Here is a 19,393-nt window from a genome sequence, read left to right as displayed (position 1 = left end):
CTTCATCTGTTACCACTGGGTCTTCCTGCCCTACAAGTTTTTTGTTTTTTTTTTAATTTTTAGCTTTTTAAATTTAAATTCACACAGGCGCATCCCTGCCCAGCCCAGTGACTTGCCGCGGGGAGTGTCACAGAGCCCTCGTCTGTGACACGGGGATAAGGTTTACGTGTATGCTGCACAACAGGAGGAGGTAAATAATGCGCAGCATCTGAAGGTGCTGTATCTGATACAAAGTGATCTGTGAATGTGAGCAACTGTTCCCCCATGGGTGAGGAACACAACAGTGTGCGTGACCCGTCCCCGCCCCCGCCCCCAGACTGGAGCCAAAAGCGCAGACAGGAAACACCAGGGCACCCAGGGCTGAGCCACTGAGTGTCAGGGACGTGCTCTGCAGGGGGAGGGGGCAAGAGGGGCACCTGGATGGGCGGGGAGGCAGAGAGGGTGACTTACTGCGTGTTGTGTAGCACTGTCTGGACAAAGGCGGGGTTTGTCTCCATGGACGCCGTCACCAGAGAGGTTAGCAGAGACCAGTACCAGATTGCAGAAGCATCTGACACCGAGACCCCAGACTTCTTAACTCTCTGAAAGCCAACAGCCCTCAGACCATGAATCCTAGTGTCACATCCATCGCTAAGACAACGTTTTATGTTAATCTGGACATCTGTCAAGCGCAAACAACAAATTCAGTATTGGATTAACTTCTTCAGTTCAGCAAATACTAGGCTCCCAACTAAAAGCAAAATAGTAATTCACATTTTGAAAAGAAAATTCTGAAATATACTTTGATGCCAGAAATAAATAATGTGTACAATGGAGCTGGCATATAATAAACTTGTCAGAAAAGCATCGACCAAACTACGGAGTCATAGGACTACTGTGTAAATTTAAGGGTGGCTTAACCCTTTCCATCACAAAGTTTCTTAGGAATTTATGCATCTTGAAAATTAACACAAAGGCCATTTTTTTAGATCCTGATTGAATAAGTAAGAAAATTTCTAGAATTTTTGCTGGGGTTCTGAAATTTTGACTTAAAAAGCTGCTGCCTCACAGCAGTTGTTAGAATTTATGTTTAGTAATCAAGTCCAAATAGATGACAACACAGGCATGACCCCCTTTTAAGAGCTGTCGCAATCCCTTGTTTGGGCTGGAGAGGAGGAGGTGGTAAGCTGAAGAGGACACAGCTGAGAGAAAGGAGCGTCTACTCCAGGAGCTTAGCTACCGCTTTGCCCAGGCACGAGACACAAAGACTCTACCTCCCTAGGCCTCAGTTCCTCTGAGCAAAGTAAGGACACTTCTTTTGGCCCAGGAAAGCATTAGGAGAAATGAGACAAAACATGAAGCATCCCGGCTCCCTGAATGAAAAAAGCCTGGAAAGAAATCACAGAATTGTGATTATTTCCAAAATGCTAGGTGTGAAGCAAGGTCATAATAGTATAAAAATGGAAACAACGTACATGTCCAGGAATAAAGGGCTGGTTACAATTAAGGCACGTTCTTACATCGCTAAATAAAGGTGTGCAAGAACACATGGTCTGCAATATGCTAAAACATTTTACACAACAGCATGGAAAGAATATTGCCATTTTGTAAATACGTATACAAATATATTACATTTTGTGAATACATATGCACAACGCTATGTTTTAACCCGTGTGCGCGCACGCACGCGCACACACACACACACACACACACACACACACAAGTAAAGATCTGGAAGGATCCACACTAACATATTCATAGTGACAATCCCTTGGGTAGTGGGATTTTGAGTAATTTCTGTTTATCTATATTTTTCTAATTTTCTAATAAGGAAACAAGAATAAAATATTATTTGTTAAAAAGGGCTCCTATAACTTTCTACAACACCACAGAGATGAAATAATGGCTACTCCCATGTGCATCATGAGAAGCAAATCCAACCTCCCAAGAAAATCCGACAGTTTCTCCACTGTAGAGGTCCTCCCACTAAAAACAATCCCTTCTTCGCCCCTCCCACTCCCCAAATCAGAAGGCAAGCTGCCTCGTGGCTGACTCACAGAGCTGACTGATGTTGGCATTTTCCAGCAGTGTCACATAGCCAGTGACATTGCTGGGAATGTGCACATCGCGGACGTCCTGAAGATCGCTGGCACTTCTCCCCACAGCTACTGTCACCTGCTGCGGCATGTAGCTCTGGTCAGTGGCAGCCACCGCGATGGACAAGTGCCGAAGCACAACGTCTGGCTTCATTTTTAAGCTGGAAAACACAGGGAGCACAAACGACGAGTGTGTATATGGGGCGAAGCTGGCAGTGCCCACGAGTCCCATCTCCGCAGGCTTGAATTTGATTCCGTCAGACACTCTTTCCTAAAAGCAACCAACTGGAAAAGTCCTTATGACCTTCCTGTGTCTCTAAAATTCCTTTCAGTTCCAGGTTAATCTTACATTTCCTTTTAAGCTATCAGTACAGGCAGGAAAGTACAATATGAACACCCTAAAAAAACCGCTTGACCTGCAAGAAGCAAATTCTAAACCTCATCTGAAGAACTGAATATATTCCCTCATCTACAAGTTAGATGGCTAAAGGTCACATATACTCCCCATGAGAGAACAAGACAAATATTTCTGTTTCCACCAACTGAAATCGGCCCATTCTCTGAAGAGACAGGTGAAACTTTAGATGGCAGCTTCAGAACTTCTAGAAACACCAGCTTACTGCCGCCAACTCTACCCCAGGGTTCCTGCTCATCCCAACCCCTCCTCTTCTGCCAAACTGGCAAAGAGAGGTGCATACAGATTTTTTAATACACAGAAAGGATCTTAAAAAGTAAAATCACATCTGATATAAAAAAAGTACTTGCCCCTTGTGATGTTAATTTTCCTGAGAAACTAGTGGAAAAGATCTGAAATCATTACGATAAAATATCAGTCAAATACTCTTTCTCCCTTAAGTACCAAGTGCAGGAATTACCCACGTTCACGAATACACGACACAGGGAGCATGACTATCCACGTTCATGAATACACAACGCAGGCAAAATGACTACCTACGTTCATGAATACATGAAGCAGGCAGCATGATTTCATGTAATTCTTTTTACTTGATTCTTCAGACGTCTCCACAGATAGTCACTTCCAATAAGAAAACAACCAGGCAGTGAAGTAGAAAATATTCTAAACTTCAGAAGCTAATTTGTGACCACACTGATGAGGTAAGAGAAAGCAAGCAGGTCCTTTCCTGGGCTCTCACCAACCGCTGTTCTAGCACCCACCGAATCCAGTGTGAGCGGGCACTGCCATCTGACTGCCAGTAGGAGGACGTTTCTCCATTTGTCATCTTGTCGATGTCTGCCGGGTTGGAGGATGTTTCTATGTAAGCGTAGCACTTTGCTACTGACTTAAGTTTGTCCATCTCCGGGCTTCTGGTTAGATCTCCAGGACTTTCTGCAGGGAAAACCAGATTCTATCACATGACATCTCTTTCACAAAGGGAAATAAAGGGTCATTTAAAATATCTAACATAAATATGCTTGGTACTTTGGTCCTGGAAAAATAAGTATTCCTTAAAATCTCCTTCCAAAAAGCCCTTATAAAACAGAAATTGGCCAAGGGTTGCTCCACGAGTTCACTATAGTAAAATACTTAATTCATTGATATATTTGCAAAACCACACTAAGAGAAGAAAAGGGTATCTTACAGTTTCAATGGACATTTCTTTAAATATGTGTGAGACTTTGTAAGCCACTTGCATTTTTGAGAGCAGCCCCGTCCTACCCTCATCTAACTTTCTGCTGGGTCCCAAGCCTTCTCGCCGGTTTGTGTGTTACAGGACGTAGACCCACACACACGTAACAGGTGCTGTGTACCATGAGCTGGGCACTTCTCTCTCTGTTTTCTATGTACTAATTCAGTTCAGAGATGAGGAAACCAAGGCACAGAGAGTTAAGTAAGTGCCCAAGGTCAGAGTTAGTAAAAAATTCAGTTTGTCCTAACATGTTACAAAATATATTTTTGTTCCCTAGAATATCATTCGTCTTTTGACTCTGCTTCTATTTTCTGCTATACAGACCTTTCAGTTTGCATAAAGTCTAATTTATGAATCCGATAGTGTCTGAGTCTCACATCTTGCTTAGCGAGGTCCCTGTGCCAAGAGCTGTGCAGAGTGGGACTACTCTCTTCTAGCACTTCAGTTTCTTTACAGCTGAACTTTTCGATCCACCTGAAATTTGTTTCAGTGAATGGAATGGGTTAAGAATCTGGTTTTATTTTTTTCTCCAAATGGCTGGCCAGTTGCCCTGACCTCACTTGTTGACTAATTCGCCTTTCCATCCATTTGTAATGCTGACTCTATCTGGTACTATGTTCCCACATGCACTTGAGTCTGTTTCTGGACTCAGTACTATATTCCATGGACCTGAGTGAGTCCACACTGTGTGTGGTGGCTTTCCTCCTTGACTCAACTACTACTCACAGAGTACCTACTATGTGGCAGGCAGAGTTCCGAGTGCTAAGGATAATGACACAAACAAGGCAGACAAAACGGAGAGAAATAATAATGTTACAATTTCAAATAATAAGCGCCATTTAGAACATTAAACCTACAAAGGTGATGATGACCAGAAGAGGGGAATGATGGGGAATGGGGGCGTTAATTAGATAGAGTAATGAGACCTGAATGACGAGAAGCCAGTTGTGGGAAGGAAGGAAGGTGGGAAGGGGGGAAAGCAGGCAGGCTGGCTTACAGAGATGAAAACAGGGAGAAGGGCTGGCTCCTACGGCATGTGGAATGTGTTGAGGAGCTCCCACCACATGAGTACACGTACCCTTTTCTCTCTGGAGCAGCTGATCCAAGGACTCCTTCAGAACGGAAGCCCTCATGGAGCACACATTCCCACAGTGGTCCAGCATGGGGCAGGGGACAGCCGTGCCGGAGAGCCGGTTGCGGTGCAGGAAGCGCAGGATCAGGGATGCGTGCACACCCAGGCCCTCCTTGGACTCTGAAAAGATGTCTATGAAACCTAGGCAGACAAAACCCGTTTTTGTTTTTTAGGAACCCACCACAATAGTGTTCCCACACCCCCTGCCTGGTGGCCTCTCTGAATTGGCTGAATTAAAAGCAGCCATTAAGAATCTTCATTGAGGGCGCCTGGGTGGCTCAGTCGTTGAGCGTCTGCCTTAGGCTCAGGTCATGACCCCGGGGTCCTGGGATCGAGCCCCACATTGGGCTCCCCTCGCGAAGCCTGCTTCTCCCTCTCCCACTCCCCCTGCTTGTGTTCCCTCTCTCTCTGTTGAAAAATAAATTAAAATCTTTAAAAAAAAATAATCTTCATTGATATTTTCAGCTTTTTTTTTTTTTTAAGATTTTATTTATTTATTTCACAGAGAGAAGGAGACAGCGAGAGAGGGAACACAAGCAGGGGGAGTGAGAGAGGGAGAAGCAGACTCGCCACCGAGCAGGGAGCCCGATGTGGGGCTCGATCCCAGGACCCCGGGATCATGACCTGAGCCGAAGGCAGACGCTTAATGACTGAGCCACCCAGGCGCCCCAGTATTTTCAGCTTTAATCATTTAAAAATCTAAACAAGTTTTAAGAAATGAACCAGTGGCTGGAGTGCCTGGGTAGCTCAGTTGTTTAAGTGGCTGACTCTTAAGATCTTAGCTCAGGTCTTGACCTCAGGGTCATGAGTTCAAGCCCCACATTGGGCTCCATGCTGGGCATGGAGCCTACTTTAAAAAAAAAAAAAAAAAAAGACAAGAAAAGAAATGAGAAATGAACCAGTGGTAACCTCAATTTAAACATTAATTTTGGGGCACCTGGCTGGCTCAGTTGGTGGAGCATGAGCCTCTTGATCTTAGGGTTGTGAGTTTGAGCCCCATGTTGGGTTGTTGAGATTACTTCAAAATAAAATCTTAAAAAAATTTTAATTTCATTTTAGTTTAATAGAATTTTAGAAGACTTACAGTAAATGATTATTTGTTTCAATCCAAGCTTTAAAAAATGTATAAGCACTGAAATACTGACCAGAAGTTTTTATATAATTTTGTATACAGAATGTGGACTAGGAACCAAGGTTATCACATTAGAAAGTAAAAGTGTAACTGCTTTGATATACTAAGCTACATGAGACCACAATAATGATTATGCAGCCACCACCCTGACCATAGCCCCGTGGCATCTTACAATGCACAAGGCTCTGCCCCAGGTGCTCCTCCCGGGCTCCACGTTCTCTCCAGGGCGGCTCCCTAGAGTCTGCCCACTCTGCCCATCCCTCTGGCCACTGCCCAGGCTCTGGCCTCACATCTCCTGCTCATACTGACCCACCCAGATTTCCTGAGTGGCTCTCCTGGCTGCCCTTTGTCTGGCATTAACCCAAGTAATCCTACAAACACAACGTCTACCCGTTTAAAACCCTTTCATGATCCATCATAACCTACAATGCATATGCCTGGAACCAAGGTACCCACAACCCAGTGTGAAGAAGGGAGAGGATAAATGCAGCAGCTCCTCCTGGAGCTCAGATATACTTGTAGATTTGGGGGAATTTCTTTTCTGTTTGCGTTCTAATGAATCACGACAGACATAAGGAACAGTGCCCACAGTGTAAGCGCACTGCCTGATGAGCTTTCACAAACGGAACACCCCATCTAAGCAGCACCTGGAACAAGGCTCCAGAAGTCTTAGGAGAAATTACTTTAAGTGTAAAACAGGTTATATCTGAGAATGAGACTTCGCATTGATTTTCAAGATAGAACATGAGGCTAAGGAGAAACTGTGTGTTGGAAGCACCCCATTTTGATGACGCCCCCCCGCCCCCAGACAAACCCTGGAGACACCGGTTCAATTCCCCCAAGACTCAAAAGTCCGTGCCACCCCTCACCATCCTCGTACAGTTTTTCTTCCGTTGGCGGACCCCACAGCAGCACCACCCTGACGTGAGGACGCGGCTGATGGCGAACCCATGTGCTCAGGATGCACGTGAGAACACAGATGGCCTCTTCTAATGGGAAGTCATACAAGTCTGGCAAACACTGAGCGCCAGCACGATAGGGTAAGAAAGGGACAAGTTCCAATCTCGGCTGGAAAGAGGGACGAGGAAACAAATCCCAGGAGCCAGGCTAGCCCAGCTTACCAAGGTTCAGGCTAGGACTGTAATAAAGCAGTATCTTTTAAACTGAGTGGTGATAGAGAATTTTGACAAGAACGTCCCAGTCACAACTCTGGTACATAAACACCTCAGGGTCCGAACCCCACGTTTTTCTCACCTAATCTCCCCAGAGCAACAATGCAGTAAGTATTATCTTGGGTGGGTTCCCTGATCTCCACCCCATCCCTCCCCTCCCAAACATCTGTTTGAGTTGTCCACATAAAGCTCCTGATGCTTCCCCTGTGCTGGTAGTGCAAAAGCGGGAGTAATACGTAAATGCATCAAGATATAATTTAGCTAAACATAATCCAAAGCATAATTTTAACTGCCGTGAGAGTAGGAAAAAGTTCACATGTCTGGACTGCTTACAACGCTCTATAAAGATGACATAATCAAAGACAACTTGAGGAAGAACGGAAATGTGCATTCTTCACTAATACACAAACATCATCCTTCCCTAGCTCAGCACAGCCTCCGCATTAAGCCAGAGAGGTCAAGGGCAATCAAATTCACGTTTACGTATCTACCAAGTCTACCTGCCTCCACCGCTGTTCTTGCCAGGCTCTGTGCTAAGTAGTAGGACACTGAATGCATAGCAGGAAAGTTCTGAGATAAGCTGAGGCTAAAAGGGTGATATGCAAAGTTTTTTCCTTTCAAAAACTCAATTGTTTTCTCACTGGAAAAAAAGGAGGGTAATTTAACTTTGAATCTGTCTTCTGAGTCCCCAGAAGAAACCATACAGAAACACAAAGTTTGTTCATAGGTACAACGTAGAAGAAGTATTGTTTAATTTGTACCCTACTTATATTATTACTTAAATTTCTGAGTGATAGCTTTCTAATAAAACAAACAAAAAAACCCATTGGGTGCCTACCATATACCCAAAATGTGTTAAATGTGAGGACACAGCAGAAAGAAGAGGCCGCTATCCTCATGGAGCTCACAGTGTAGGAGTAAAGACAGACATTTACAGATAAGCGGGTAATTAATTAATTACAGTGGTGACATGAGGCAAAAGACAAATGCACGATGCTAAGAGAACCAGGAGCCAGGGACAGCTTCTTGAGAGAGTGAAATAAAGAGATCCACTAAGGAAGGTAGGCTCACAACAAAAGTTCATAAAAATGGCAGAACTGCTCAAGCATCACGGTACTGGGGACCCAAGGAGATGACTGCACGGACTGAGTCAGTTCCCGCGCTTAAATGAGACTCCTGGAGAAGCACATTTATCTCACGGGGCCCTCACCTTGCCTAATTACAACCCATAGGACAGCAAAGTTCATCCTGGCCCTACGCTAGCACTCTCTGGCCTTCAGCACTCAGGTGAGAGCCTTACCTGGGACAAGAGAACAGGCCTGCAGTTGTCTGATGATGTGGCTTAATTCCCCCTGGAGATTAGCTCCACTGGAATTCTTGAGGGCCTCCAACATGTTCTCAGCATCGACGGTACCATCGCCCTCTGCATCAAACTGGGCAAAGGCCTATAACATAAGAGATGCAATATAGTCACGTCTGTTCCAAATCTGACACTTTGTTGCTGCCGGTGCCCTGGGGTAGTTGAGCAAAGAGTCCATTTACATCACTCAGAGAACAATCAAAATTCAGGACAGTAACTCACTATGCTTTGCAGAGTGTATGTATACAAGTATTACTTCATACACACACAATTTTGTCATCTCATCTCTCTTTCAAGAGATTAATCCCCCTCTCCCAAATAATTTCAGGAAGCAAGCAGTACAACATTTTTCAGCAAGTTACAGAGAACCAGATAGAAAGCTAGAGTGGGAGACTTGGCTCAGAGTAGCATCTCAGGTTTAGCAGGGCTTTTCTTTTCAAACACGCTTTGGACACAAGACCTAACTGGATATTTATCCATGTCACCGCTCTGTTTTCACTAACCTTTAGCCATAGTCGAGCTTGCTCCCTGCCAGTATTGAGCCATCTGGGGAAGTGGGTACAGTGTGGGATTTGGTTTGAATCCTGCTCTGTCACTAACCGGCTATATGACTACCCACACATTCCTTTACCTCCAGAAGCCTTAGCTCCTTGATCTGAATGATGGAGCAAATATTACCAAACTCACAGGCTGCTGTCTGGACTAAGCGGCATCTGAACAGAGTCCAATACAATGAAAGCACATTAGAGTGCTTTTGAACCCGCGCCGGCACCCTCTCCTGCGTCCCTGACGCCAGCTCCTCCCATGTTCTACAAGACTCTCCTCACCTGGCGACTGTCCTGTCTCCCCAGATCTCAGTCCCTCCCCGATCAGTGGCTTCTCTCTTCCTGCTGATTCACTCACTCACAGGCATCCCTCACCATGAAGTTCTTCAGGAGTCTCCCAACTTCTTTCCTAAGTAACCCTCTCTCTCCCTTAAAACTCCTGCCTTTTCCTTATTTCCCTCCTTTGTGGAATATGGAGATGTCCCACTGAGGCTTCATGACTGACACGAGTACCCCGATTTCCACCACAGACCTCTAAACACAGTGTTTAAAAGGAACAGAGCAAATTCCTACACTCAGGTCCAAAACCATGGGCATAAATGTAGGCTGGGGGACAAGAGTTTGGAGCTCCGTGTGAGGGAAAGACAAAGCCTTCTCTTTGCATTTCCCCAACCTGACAAGATTATCCAAAAAAAAAATGACAGGATCAAAGGCTACGCTACTCAAAGGATGATGTTCAAAAGGAGAGAAAATATCACCCTGTTCTTTCCTGATTAGACCCAGTCAGGAAGCCGCGTTGGGTCTGGAAGCTCCCCACCAGAAGGAAATGAAACGGAAGGGATCAGAGGAAAGAGATCGTGGGGGAGAGAAGACACTGCCCATGAGGATGGATGCAGAAGCACAGGCTTTCAGGGTGAAGAATGGCTGCCTGGGACGGGCTGTCACAAGAAGGGCCAGTGAAAACGAAGGTCATGAGACAGAAGTTAGAGGGAAAAAATTAAAAATAATTAATTAATTAATTTAAGAAAGACGTTAGGGCACCTGGGTGGCTCAGTCGGTGAAGCGTCTGCCTTCGGCTCAGGTCATCGTCCCAGGGTCCCGGGATCGAGCCCCGCATCGGGCTCCCTGCTCAGCGGGGAGTGTGCTTCTCCCTCTGCCCCTCCCCCTGCTTGTGCCTGTGCACATGCGTGTGCTCTCGCTCTCTCTCAAAAATAAATAAAATCTTAAAAAAAAGACAAAAATAAATAAATAAAATTAAAATTAAAAAGGACATTAGAGGGAAAAGCTCATTACGAAGATGGACTTGTCTGTTGCCAATGCGGCAGAAAGATGGATTAGGGACTCTGGGAAGGAACGCCCACCGCATCCGTTAAGGCTTCTGAGCAAGCTGGACCACCAGCCATCAAGAGTTTTCAAACAAATACGTTTACCTCTATTTCCTCCTGAAATCCCGCTAAGACAATATCATGAAGGGATTTTTTTTTCTAAGCACAAAAACAAAGAGAACATTATGTGACGCAACAGCAACAACATTTTGGAAGCTGGAAGGCTGGAAAGCAGACGATGCCCACTGCTGGCCACTCCTCCACAAGAAAGCGGAGCCCTGAGCTGGAGCTGTGCAAAGCAGAGACACAGACTGCTCCCCACTGCAGGACCCCAAAAGCCTTCTAAGGCCACGGGCGCCACCAAGGGTGGAGGTAATCGAGGAGGGGCCTATTTTAAAAAGCAGTTAGAAATGACTGGCTGTGATACTGACCTTCAGGAATTACTGGGCTATGGTTTTTTGTTTTGAAGGGAAAGGGTGATAGTAGGGTTGTGTACTTTTTAAAGAGTTCTCATCTCTTAAAGATATTTGATGAAACTTTTATGGATGAGAAAAGTATTTGTGGGTGGAAAAGACTTGCTTCAAAACAATTTGGAGGAGAAAGCACATGGGATCTAGAGGAAATAAAACCGGCCTCGAGTCGGTGGTTGTTGGGACCGGCGTGCGACAGAGGTCATTCTACACCGATCCCGGCTCTCCTCTGTTCAACAAACAAACAAACATAAGACACCCCCAGACAGAGGTCATTCTACACCGATCCCGGCTCTCCATCCAACAAACAAACAAACATAAGACACCCCCAGACCCTCTCTCCGGTCAGAAGCCTGGGGAGTTGCTTCCCTCAGAGAAAGCAGCCCAGAGTCTCTGGACGAGGGAATATCAAGCACTAGAGCTTACAGGGTCAGGGTTAGAAGACGCACCCTTCCCCTCGGGCTCCCAGAATGCTAGCAGCCCGTCACACACCCTTCAGGCAAGAGACCGGGGCACCACACAAGCCCATGAGGACAGACCTGGAGACACCGATACTGGAGGGCTCCCCACAAAAGGGCCCAACCCGTTCACCTTACAGTGAGGCTCAGCGTCACCAGCATGGAGAGCCCACCTCTTTAGTCTCCCACTCTTTAATAAGAGGTTCCAGCCCAGGACAGCTGGACATTTGAGGAAAGACTTCATAGGAAACACAGAAATGGCAACTTGGAGAAAAGAAAGGAGGAGAAGAAAATGTCAAAATGATTATCATTAATATCTTCAGAGAAATATTTTAAAAGATATTTTGAATACCAGCTTACTGAGGTATAATTCACATATCACAAAACTCACCCTTTTAAAGTGTACAACCTAGGGCGCCTGGGTGGCTCAGTCGGTGAAGCGACTGCCTTCAGCTCAGGTCATGATCCTGGAGTCCCGGGATCGAGTCCCGCATCGGGCGCCCTGCTCAGCGGGGAGTCTGCTTCTCCCTCGGACCCTCCCCCCTCTCATGCTCTCTCTCTCTCTATCTCATTCTCTCTCTCAAATAAATAACATCTTTAAAATAAATAAATAAATAAATAAAGTGTACAACCTAGTGGGTTTTAGTATATTCAGAGTTGGGAAGCTGCCACCACCACCACCTAATAAAAAAGGACCCTGTATCGTCATGAAAGGCCAAGACACTATTACTGAAAACAGTGTATTCATTTTTTTTCAAGATTTTATTTGTTTACTTGAGAGAGAGAATGAGAGAGAGAGAGAGCACGAGAGGGAAGAGGGTCAGAGGGAGAAGCAGACTCCCCGCTGAGCAGGGAGCCCGACGTGGGACTCGATCCCGGGACTCCAGGATCATGACCCGAGCCGAAGGCAGTCGCTTAACCAACTGAGTCACCCAGGCGCCCCGTGTATTCAGAACATTTTTATAAGCTCTTGAAAGTTAAAAATACCACAGCAAAATGAAAATCTCAACAACAGATCTGGGAAGATAAATCTCAAAAGGCTGGAAGATAAATTGACTAAAGTGCCCAGAGACTAGAGCAAAAGACAAAGTGATGGAAACTAGGAAAGAGGAAAAGAAACGGGAGACCAGTCCTCCAGGAATCCAATATCCAAATACTACAAGTCCCAGAGAAGGAAACACAGAAACAGGAGGGAGAGAAATGACAATTCTTATGGTCCAAGATAATCTCCTCCAACTGAAGGACATGAGTTTTGAAACTGAAGAGGCTGAACACCCTCCGTGGTGAATAAAAGCACATCGTATTGAGATTTCATAACACAGAGAGGAAAGAGAAGTTCCTACTCCCAGGGAGAAGACGCAGTGTCCATGTCAGAGGTCAGGAATCAGAGGCTGATTCAGCAGTTACACAGGGAGCTGGAATAGGAGCAGGGTCTTCAACATTCTGGGGGGACTCTCTCTCACCCAGAAGTTAATACACAGTCAAAATACCACCAACTTTGAGAGAGTGGAAAAAGACATTCTCACACATGCAAGGCTCTCAAAAAATAAACTAGTTAATGCTCCCTTATTCAGAAAGCTCCTAGAGGGTGTGGTCACCAGAAAACCGAATATGCCAAGAAAGGGGAAGAACGGGGTCCAACCTAGAGAGAAAATGAATCCCTGGTTGCTGGAGATGCCAACAACCTAAAGAACACCAGGTCCAGAATGAAGCAGATCAGAGGGCTCTTGAGAAGGTGAGTCTGATGCAACTCCAGTGTGGCTGAACACCGCCAATTGTGTTGCAAGAGATTCAGGCAAGTGGCAGAGAATCTGGGGTTAAATTAATGACAGAAGAACATAAAATTGACCAGTTCTGACAGCAACAACTCTCTTCTCTGTGTAATGAATGGAAATGTGTCTCCCTAATGTCACCACCTGTGGGGCCCTTCAGAACACATCTGATCCCTCTGCCCCAAAACAGCCCACGGATCACTAAACATGGTGATCAACAGGCCCCGAGTCTCCCTCAGCCAGTTCTCTATCTGCTACGGCTTTAGTCTCATTCCCACGCTGGCTGTCCCGTCTGGGGCCCTCCAGTTGGACATAACCTCAGAGCAGGGCGTCTCAAGTCTCACTGTAAGAAATACATTTCAGGGGGCGCCTGGGTGGCTCAGTCGGTGAAGCATCTGCCTTCGGCTCAGGTCATGATCCCAAGGTCCTTGGCACCCCACATCAGGCTCCCCGCTCCACAGGAAGCCTGCTTCTCCCTCTGCCCCTCCCTCCCTGTTTGTGCTCTATCTCTGTCACTGTCTCTCTCAAATAAATAAAATCTTAAAAAAAAAAAAAAAGGAAAGAAATACATTTCGGGGGCATGGCTCAGTTGGTGAAGCATCTGCCTTCGGCTCAGGTCATGACTCCAGGGTCCTGGGATCGAGCCCTGTGTCAGGCTCCCTGCTCCGCGGGGAGCCTGTTTCTCCCTCTCCCTCTGCCACTCCCCCTGCTTGTGACCTCTCTCAAATAAATAAAATAAAATAAAATAAAATAAAATAAAATAAAATAAAATAAAATAGAAATACATTTCTGTGATACTGATATAAAAGTCTCATGAAACAATGTAATGCTTTCTTATCAGATACAATGTACCCTAATCTTTTCTATTCCATTCTATTCTCTTTCATGTTTCACATGCAAATTAACACTCACCAGATTCCCAACAGTTGAAACTCTACAGCCTGGAACATGGGGCCCCAAACCCAATTGAATACAGTGGGTCTGGCACTAACCATGCAAAGTGAAGCAAGTCGACCTTCTCTCTAACACAGAGCAACGCCCCCTATTTCCAAGGAGCTAACTCCCATCTCCATGCAGACAGCAGCCTGGCCTGCTGTATCTTCCTCCTCTCCTGATTCAGGCCTCTTCCTATCACACCCACTTACGTGCTTTGCCATCCACACCATAACCATTCAGGCAGCACCCAAGTGCAGGGCCTCCGCATGAAGCACGTAAGAGATAAAAAGTGTAACACAGTCAGACTAAGGGGAAGTGTGGATGAAAGATGGTGTCAGATTCACCACTCCTCTGTGAGACCTGGGACAAGACTCTGGGCCCGAGTCTCAAGCCCTCTTCCTGTCCAACCTTTCCTCATAGCCTGTTGGGAAGACTGAAGGTGTCACAAACAAGGCTATGCCTAGTAAACTGCAAAGAACTGTTATTACAATCTCATTAGAAGGCCATTATTGATTCACCTTGCAGACAAGAGAGAAGTAGACTGGTCGACTGCAGATTTCCATCCATTTGCCCCGGCCCAAGGGCAACATGGGACAACGCTCAGACCGTTCCTGCTTAACCTCCTTAACCACCTGTGGGATCAAGACCACGGTACACATGAGAATGTACCAAAATCCTCACAGACCAGAACGGGGGCACAGAGCAGCAGAATGCACGCATGGGGCTTCATACAAAGGCTGGACACTGGTTCAACCTGGGAGAAACAAGCTGCACAAGAGATGTGGAGCTGGTCCCAGCCCTGCCACTTGCTGCCTGAGGCTCACCTCTCCACTTACGGCCTCAGTTTACCCATCTGTGAGGTTGTGCTACATCTATGTCTAAGTGAAGTACTGAAAGGGCTGTCAGAAGACAGAGTAAACACTCCTAGTGTAGAGCTAGAGCAACAGAGAAGAACACCACTAAAAGCAGGAAGGGTGTGCCAGGCACTGTTCTAGGAGCTCTACATGCACTAACTCATTGAATCCTCATGCTAACTATAGAAGGTAGCTACTATTACCATGTGCATCTTTTAGGAGAGACAGCTGAGATGCAGAGTGGTTGTGTGAGTTAATCACACAGCTTGAGGATGGCAGAACCAGGATTTTCCCACATGCAGTTTGACCCCAGAGCCCAAGTCTGAAACTCAGGCTAAAGGAGAACAGTGGAACAAGCAGACATACAAAATGGCAAGTTCACTGATATTGTTAACAGACTCACTACACAGCTGTCCAGGATGTTACAGAAGGGACTCCTTTATTGGGCAAGGGGAGGGGATAGGTTGCACGCAACGCTTACTAAGGTCCCCCCCAACTCAGACTCTAGATGAGGTGCCAAAGGAGTGCCATTCCCAAACTCTGCCACACTCTTTCACCCCAATTTATCTGCACACAATACACCTTTTTTTTTCTTTTTTTTTTAGAGCAAACACCCAAGCAGGGTGGGGAGGAGGGGCAGAGGGAGGAGGAGAGAGAGAATCCCAAGCAGACTGCACACTGAGCACAGAGCCCTTCACAGGGCTTGATCTCACAACCTCGCTGCAATCATGACCTGAGCTGAAATCAAGAGGCAGATGTTCAAACGACTGAGCCACCCAGGCACCCCTGTGCTATACCTTTCAACTCTATCCCTTCCTTCCTTTGCCTGGCAAATTCTTCCAGTCTCTCAAGCCCTGGCTTGGTGAAGCCTTTCCCAAACTCCATGCTACTGTTAAATGCTCCTCTGTGGTCCCTGAAAGTGAAAAGGGCTTAGGATGGAGCAAAGGGCTAAAGTGGGTAAAGGGAGCCAAGGACAAAATCCCCATATGTATGAGAAACTGTGAATGGGCTTGGCTGGCTAAAAAGCACCAGGAAATAAGAGTGGAAAGGTATACAGGCCTAAAGGTTAACCTAACATTTGATTCTAAAAGCAATGGGGAGCCATCGAAGTTTCTACAGTAAGACAGTACCTGATGAAGTGGTATTTTGAAATCAGGGCAAGGTAGAACAAAGCTGTGGCCTTTCCTCTAGAGCTCTTCTTCTCCAGAAGAAGCCAATACCATCACCCCCGACACAGCAAAGCACACAGGGTCAAAATAACCTCCAATTCACCCAGCATCTTTCTCTCCTACACTGCCTTGTCACCATCACTGGCCATCGCTTACTGAAGGCTTCCGTATGCCGGAGCAGTGCAGGCAGGTGGGATGGGGGCCTCACAGCCAAACGGCAGGACAAAACCAGACGGTGCGCTCTAAATGCCAAACAGGCAACAAGAGCCTCAAGGGTGGGGCCAAAACAGAGTTATACAGAAGACACTGGAACCATGCCACGAGAAATGTTTGGTCTTGACCAGGTGATGGTGCCAAGTCAGGGAATCTTGGAGAACTGAGAGAAACAAGGTCCACACACAGGACAAGGCAGGTGTCCCACTGACTAGGGCACAGGGCTCGAGCAGGGGAACAGAGGCAGATGAGGCCAGCCCGTGGGCTCTCACCCATTCTGAGCAATGTGTATTTGACTCTTCAGGCAATAGGGAGTCTCTGCAGGCTCTGAGCTGAGGACAAGTGATGTCTGTAACCGGCTTCATCTTTATCGCACAGACAGGAGTCTCTGACACTCTATGTCTTCAAAGGGTAGAGAATTACATCTGCATAATTCTATTTGCATAGTTCTTGGGCTCAGAGCCATTCTAAACTAGCTGATTAAAACTTTTGACCTGATAATGACAAATGGTATTTTTCCCTAAATTTCCTCTAAACCAAACTAAGATCCTTTTTAAGTTTTCACTAAAACTATATTTAACCGTTTCCCCAAACATCAAAAAATACCTTACTACTCCGAGGTTACAGACCGAATAGAAAGTACGAGGCTGGAGAATGATTCAGTCTGCTAACCCAACCTGAGGGCCGTGGGGGCAGCGCACTTACTGGCTGTGAGCCACAACCGCGCTGAGGCGGTTAGTAGGTGGACAATAATGGTCCTGCCCTCAGACTTTAGAGCCTAATGAATTTCACAAAGGAAGCACCAGCACTAGTGTGGCAAATCAGTAAAATAGGACCTATTTCTCTCAAATCCCCACCTGAAAGCCATCTGCCATCATCCTCTGTTCAGCACCTTTTCCTGCCCGACACACTACATAATTTTCTGGAAGCATAGCATACTGAGAGCACAAACACGGACTCTCTAATCTCTGGTGTCAAACAGGTATTTAATTTTAACTCTATTCCTCATCTGTATAAAAGTCAATTAGATACTGCTCCCTAGGACCAAACCAGAGTCCTTCCCCGTGGGCCACACCTATCACGAGAGAAGGTATGTCACTAGAAAATGATAAACCTTCAGACTTTGACTTATAGTACAACTCCAGCAACTTCTTCAGGGTACCACCTCCAACAACGAAGGTCATGGGAACGTGAAGGCAAGACACCTGGGGGAACACAGACGGCAGTGCAGGTCTGGAGCCCAAGAACAGGCGTATAAAACTCGGAAACACTTGGCATTATAGTAATAATGTATACCAAAGGTAACCTGCTCTACTGTGCTGGGTCTCATAAAATGAAAGAAGGGGAAAAACTCATCATTTTAGTTGCTATAAAGACATTTTATTATCATTTCCCTTAAACCTTTAAACTTGAAGTATCACAATACATTTTCACAAGCTTATGTGTAAAATGAACTAAGACACAGAATTATCTACTTACTCAAACCAAAGGGCAGACCTATTTTAGAGCACAGAATCACATATATGGCTAATACTTATCTTCTTGCACATGTCCCCATATGATTACTCCACACTTACGGACAGGACAACCGCTGTGAGTTACCCCAATCAGCTTTTTCAAGCCTGGCTAAGCCTTCACATGCAGACAGACCTGCTCTCTTCAACCAAGAAGTGGTAACCAGAGGGAACGGAAAGTCACCAGATTTCAGTATCAGGCCAACCCCAGCTGTCCCTGTACCAAATCCAATAAGGGTGAATAGGCTTCAAGAAAAATACATGATGCTTTTTCTCAAATTTGAATTATTCTTGCTAGGTCTCCTTTAGCATGCAGGGAAAAATTAAAGAATTAAGACTAAAAAAAAAAAAAAATGATGAGACTAAAGAAAAATAATCCCAGAGAAACAGGTCCTTAGAGGAGGAAGGGTACAGGGCTTGGAGTCAGAAGACTCACACCAAGAGTGTTAGTACCAGAGTTTATTTTCCAATCTTACTTGAGTGAGTCCCTGAGCCCTACAGTGTCCTCAGTCTCATCCTCAGTGTGGTGGCTGGGGTCTCCCACCAGCCTTGCACGGTTGGCCTAAATCACTAGACACCAGGTATGCGAACACACTGTAGAGAGTGAGGGGGGGTAGCTATATACAGATGTGAAAGAAGACGTCCAAACATGTATTTTGTGAGTTTGGTGGATGGATACCTAATACCCTATGACACAGCTCTAGGTGGCCCCAGGGATTTTTACAAAAGTAAAATAACGAACTTGCAACATTTTACAAGTCACCAGTTCTTACTGCTGGGCTTCTGACTCCTTGATGTTTATTTCTGCCACAGTGTGACTACTGTGACTTTGAGTTTCATAACAGGAAGGTACAACCACTCAGGTTTCTCTTCCCATATACTTCTCTAGTTACAGTGGCTGAATGACCTCTGGATTTAACTATGCTCAACAGTCCACCCCTCGAAGGGATTTAAGTTCTCACAGAGCACACACACATCACAGGAGGAGGAAACAATGTGGCTATTTTCTCATGAAACCCCAATGAGTGAACAGACGACTGTGTCTCAAGCTGTCTTCTCCCCTAGGACTCCCAGTCTGAGAGAGACCTCCACTTAGCTGCCCCACGGACACATTAAGCTCAGCGTGGCCAAACCAAACTCGTCCTGTCTCCCGGTCTTCCCTTCCTGAAAAGTTTCTGTTCTCAGTATTAACAGCCCTATCTCCTTTCCAGTTGCTTAAGACAGTAATGTTGGTGAAGTCATCCTTAATTCCTTTCCCCTTATAATCCTCTGCTCACACATAAGTCTCAAGGGGGCTTATTCTACATCCTGAATAGCTCTCAGAATTGTTCATGCCATTTTAGCTGCCATCACCCCAGCCTCAAGCCACTTAGTTTCTTACCTGAACTATCGTTAATAGCTTCCTAACTGATCTGCTTGGACCCACTCTAGCCCCTCTACAACCGGCGCCCCAGAAGGCAGCCACAGCATCATGTACCTTGCTCCAGTTTCCAAACTCCTATATAGCAGAGGCTGCAAAGGACTCCCCATGACCTGATTCCTGCCTACTTCTCTAGCTTTCCTCTTCTCCTTCTGCATTCAGGGATCCAGCCATGTGTGTTACACTACTAATTGTAA

The 19,393-nt window shown here is 45.9% G+C and overlaps 1 protein-coding gene across 4 annotated transcripts in view; it reads right to left on the bottom strand.

Moving 5' to 3' along the window:
* Positions 1–19,393, bottom strand: part of ZZEF1 (zinc finger ZZ-type and EF-hand domain containing 1) — a 101,263-nt gene that overhangs the window by 78,766 nt on the left and 3,104 nt on the right. For all 4 annotated transcript variants that reach the window (XR_003612525.2, XR_003612526.2, XM_028124816.2 and 1 more), the window contains exons 2-6: positions 8,461–8,605; positions 4,803–4,997; positions 3,252–3,423; positions 2,037–2,236; positions 451–661 (exon numbers count right to left, since the gene is read on the bottom strand). Coding sequence is in view for 2 of the 4 variants with exons in the window: in XM_028124816.2 (XP_027980617.2) it covers positions 451–661; positions 2,037–2,236; positions 3,252–3,423; positions 4,803–4,997; positions 8,461–8,605 (923 nt within the window). In the remaining 2 variants the exon portion in view is untranslated. The remainder of the gene's footprint in view (positions 1–450; positions 662–2,036; positions 2,237–3,251; positions 3,424–4,802; positions 4,998–8,460; positions 8,606–19,393) is intronic.

This window comes from Eumetopias jubatus, unplaced genomic scaffold (assembly GCF_037043125.1).
Source record: "Eumetopias jubatus isolate StellerSeaLion01/CBP00866 unplaced genomic scaffold, mEumJub1_p1.0 scaffold_10, whole genome shotgun sequence".
Lineage (NCBI taxonomy): Eukaryota > Metazoa > Chordata > Mammalia > Carnivora > Otariidae > Eumetopias > Eumetopias jubatus.
This window is presented reverse-complemented; position numbering and strand designations above follow the sequence as displayed.